This window comes from Pholis gunnellus (assembly GCF_910591455.1).
Source record: "Pholis gunnellus genome assembly, chromosome: 6".
Classification (NCBI taxonomy): Eukaryota; Metazoa; Chordata; class Actinopteri; order Perciformes; family Pholidae; genus Pholis; species Pholis gunnellus.
This window is the reverse complement of record NC_136532.1, coordinates 3054579-3059060: the sequence shown is the minus strand read 5'-3', so window position 1 is coordinate 3059060 and position 4482 is coordinate 3054579. Positions and strand designations below refer to the sequence as shown.

Genomic DNA, 4482 nt, shown 5'->3' with positions numbered 1-4482 from the left:
GCTCTCCGTTCAGTCTGGATGTGTGGGCCACCTGAAATGGTTGTCCATGTTAATGAAGGTGATCATCAAACCGGGGAGACGGAGAAACAAAGGAGCTGCTGAGGTACGTCTGGACACTCAGTGTCATGCATCAATGGTAGATTTGTGTTTGATGGGAGGATGAAGCTTTGGGGCTCTTTCAAGTCTCACCTGCTATAAAAGTTGAAGCCTGGATGTTAACATCTTTCTTACTGTTGGTCAGAAGTGCTTAGATGTTTTTGCAACATGATGCAGTGAAACATTAAAATATTTATGCTGACAAAACCTTTAACTTGTGATGTCCTGGGGTCAATTTGACCCCATTGAATGTTTAACGTCTAAATAAAACGTCTATTTAATGACTTTTCCTAATTTAATGGGGACAACTGGGTAAACAAACTCAACATGTTATGTAAAGCCATTAAGACACCAAAGATATCTTTCCAATTTTAGGTCAATCAGTGAGATTTGATGGTGATCTGCATAGTCGCGTAACGGGTATTCTGGATGCATAAGGGTGTGTGTGTGGGGGGGTCTATTTAAACAAAAAACAAAGTGCCTGACACATTAACTTGGGTAGCAATCTTTACTATAATAATTTTCTGGAGGTTGAAATTGATCCCAGGCTATCAGGTGTTCGTACATTTGAAGGTAACAGGAGGGTTAAATGTTGCAGAAATGAATGTTGACATGTTTTATATGTCAGGTAATGAGTTGGAATAAAGTGGAAACACAGAGGTGGGTGATAATTTATACTGTACGCTTTCAAAACAGTCAAACCAGACGGGGTCACTTCTGACCCCAGAGGACAACAGGTGTGATTATGTGATTATGATTATTAGAACAATTCAAATGATTCAAAAACAGCAACCTCACTAAACTTTGACAGATACCTCTCTGTGATAAGTCAAATAGTCAACATAATATAAAGTCAAAATAATTCATTGTTTCATTTTATTTTTACTCAAAAACAGGGTATAACAGGCTACCTTTATGTAAACAAGGTCTATTGGCCCTACATTCCAAAACGAAGGGAAACATTTGTGGTAATGTGTTGGACTGAAGTAAGACTAAAGGTGTAAAACAGAATTGATTGACAATTTATACTATATGCTTTAAATAACAGTCAAACCAGAGACCCCAGAGGACAAAAGGTGTATGGCAATCGGGAGGACAACACAAGGGTTAAGTTTGGAACAACCAAGACTCTTCCTAGAGATGTCCATCTAGTCAAACTGAATAGTTAGAAAATCAGACCTGGCAATGAACTGTCCTCTTAAAGCAAGGACTATTGAGTTAAAAGCCAAGATCATCTGTTCTACAGCTCGTGTAGTCTATATGCTGAAGAACCCTGCATATTGGTTTATAAAGGATTCACTACAGAGCCTTGAGAGATATACAGACCATCTCACAATGATACACACGGGTGACGTAAAAAGCGCTGTGGATAGACATTTTGTCAAATCAAAACCTTCTGAGTCGACTGAGATAAAGAGGAACTGATTGTGTCCTCTCACCATGGACCAACAAGTGACACTGAAAACCTTCTGCCTTTAAACTATAGGAGTCCCCGCTGAGGGAATATATTTGTTTAATGTGCCACAGTGGATTACATCATTCATTTTGATACCCATTGTTAATACTATATTATGTTTTTTAAAATGTCATATCGGTGTAACTAATAGTTTTCTGTGACATCTAACACTGCATTAGAACCCCCCCCCCCCTTTTGTTTTCTGAGGGTGATGAAGAAAGCAAAGTCTTTCAAAATGTTCCTCACTCTGACCACTCATTTTTTATTTTTACCTTATTTTTAGATTATAATTCTATTGTATTTGTTACGTACCATTTGATTATATAATTGTGATATATTTCATAATTGTATTACTTTTCCAATGATTTTGTGTCAATCTTTATACTTCTTGACTTTTAATATTGCTTTTGTGATTCGATATACCATGTTTTCTGCTTTTCCACGCTCCACCAATGAGCGGCGCTGTTTGTGTGTCGTGACAGTGAAACGCCAACCAACAAAGAAGAAATTCTCCGGATGCTACTTTTTGTGAGCACGCGGTGCGTCCGGCCTTTCCAACAGGGCAGTGAGAAGAAACATGGTGAGGAGCTCGATACGCGACCATTAACTATGATTTTATTACGTTTATCTGAACTAAACCCCAGTGAATGTTTGTTATACATGTACATAAGCTTCTTATACATCTATTTGTGTATGTGTTGTTAAGTAGGCTGCTACTGGAATGTAATAAAATGTTATATTATTGATCGCTGCATCTGACCGACGGGGCTAAGCCGAGGTGCTAGCTTTAAGCTAATTGGAAAGCGTATGGGTATTGATGGCCTGATGGATACAATTGCTGTACAACATTTACGGATAACGTAAAGCTAATGTAGCTTTGCAGAAACTGGTACCAGGCGGCTTTAATCGGTATCACTGTTAAGGCAAATCGGACGAATATCGAATAAATGGGTAATATTATCGGTCTGCTAACCGCAAGGAGCTGCGTTAGCTTAGCGGATTCGTGTCGGGAAGAGAAGATATTGAGACTTTCATGGTGCTGTCACTTATGTTTTCTCCTGTCATGTTCCAGGCCAAAATCAAGGCTAGAGATCTGCGGGGCAAGAAGAAGGAGGAGTTGCTCAAGCAGTTGGACGACCTGAAAAATGAGTTGTCCCAGCTCCGTGTGGCCAAGGTTACCGGTGGAGCCGCTTCCAAGCTCTCCAAAATGTGAGTTCACTGGCGCCATAGTCTGGTGGTGGTGTAGGAGTCAGATTAGGAGCATCGTTGATTAGCGGTCTGTCTGCTCATCATATGAACAGTAATCAAAAAGGTGAAAAGACGAATAAATGTTAAATGAATATATTCAGAAATGCAAAGTTACTACTTTTACATGCGCCAAGTACAATGAACATTGTAGTTTATGGGTTTGGATCGTCAGAATTCCATTAAACTCTGTCACCAGAGTAAGACTGAGCAATGTCCTTTGAAGCAGTGTGTGCAAACTACCCATCTTTCATCGTGATTAACGTGATATGATCGCTATGTAGCTGTATGCTGAGTGTGTATAAACGGTAAATTAAAATGTGCTTTGCATAAAGTGTCTTACTTTGATGTTTTGTTCATTGCAGTCGCGTTGTCCGCAAATCCATCGCCAGAGTCCTGACTGTAATCAACCAGACACAGAAGGAGAACCTGAGGAAGTTCTACAAGGTGAGAGCACCAGCTACCTGGGACTGTAGTCCCCCCTCAGCGAGCACGCATGGAGACTGTGTGTGTGGTTCTCTAGTCCAAGATGATACTTGTTGAGCTGATGATCTGCTGATGCATTCACAACTGCTTACCAAAAGACTGAGACTTGAGATGAGCCGCGTGTTCCTCATAATGACTGATGAAACAATCCTGATTGAGATATTTTGATATGGCCGTTTACTGAGGTTGCTAATTCACAAAAACAACGACAAACGAGCCAATTAATGACTTCTGATGCCTCTCCTTAATGTATGTCACTCTTCATTCTGACGAAAATATATTTGTTCAGCTCAACTAAAGGTTAATTTATTTTGTTGCAGGGTAAGAAGTACAAGCCCCTGGATCTGAGACCCAAGAAGACCCGAGCTCTGCGCCGCCGGCTCAACAAGCATGAAGAGAGCCTGCGGACCAAGAAACAGCAGAGGAAAGACCTCCTCTACTCCATCCGCAAATTTGCAGTCAAAGCTTAGAGGCTTTTTCTATCGACCAAATAAAATCTGTTAAAGACAAAATTTGTTTGTGTAGATTTTGTTTACTTTTGTCATTTTATCTACAAAGAAAATAATTCAGGAAGGTTTCTCTATCAACAAAGTTGACCTGAGAAATGTTGACAATGGCCCTTTAGTCCTAACCAAATCATTAAAATCTTGTGCTGTATTATGTTATTGCAAAATGTTGCAGTGAAACTATATGTCGAGATATATCAGAACATTCTTTTGAGCCAAAACCATAATGTGCCTTATTGATGTGTAGGCTCAGTGTCCACTGTGCTCGTGTTTTAAGTTTACCAAAATATTGAAACTGACTACAGGAGTGAAACAAACTTCTATCTCATTCATATAGAAGTGGGGAGCTGCAGTGCTAGAAATTAATAATCAATGCTAACTGTCAATTATCAAGGAGTTCTGATTCGTCTGTGTGGCTGTCGCTAGTTAAACTAATGTACTCTGCTTGACCTACACTTCCACATTATTTAGGACATTCATATCACGATAAGGATGTTTATTGTCATCGTAAAAACATACAACGAAATGAAGTTGACGACTCAAGTCAGTTCAGCAGCGACAGGGTAAAACATTTATAAAAACATTAAGACAACTAGACAAGACATTACTGATTTAAAACCAGTCATTAAATACATTTATACAAGATAAAACGGGCATCAATGGCTGAAAGTGAAAGTGCTTTGTTGAAGTGTT

At 39.3% G+C, this 4482-nt stretch overlaps 1 protein-coding gene across 1 annotated transcript; it reads left to right on the top strand.

Moving 5' to 3' along the window:
* Positions 1-2039: 2039 nt before the first annotated feature.
* Positions 2040-3795, top strand: rpl35 (ribosomal protein L35). Its single transcript, XM_079162128.1, has 4 exons — positions 2040-2132; positions 2625-2761; positions 3163-3244; positions 3604-3795. Exons 1-4 carry the CDS (start codon positions 2130-2132, stop codon positions 3751-3753), a joined length of 372 nt encoding a protein of 123 aa, XP_079018254.1. The 5' UTR covers positions 2040-2129; the 3' UTR covers positions 3754-3795.
* Positions 3796-4482: the final 687 nt, after the last annotated feature.

Bases quoted from the DNA above. Each gene is read 5' to 3' on its own strand.
- rpl35 (XM_079162128.1), top strand. The intron at 2,762-3,162 runs GTGAGTTCACTG...TGTTCATTGCAG, and splicing joins GCTTCCAAGCTCTCCAAAAT to TCGCGTTGTCCGCAAATCCA. The intron at 3,245-3,603 runs GTGAGAGCACCA...ATTTTGTTGCAG, and splicing joins ACCTGAGGAAGTTCTACAAG to GGTAAGAAGTACAAGCCCCT.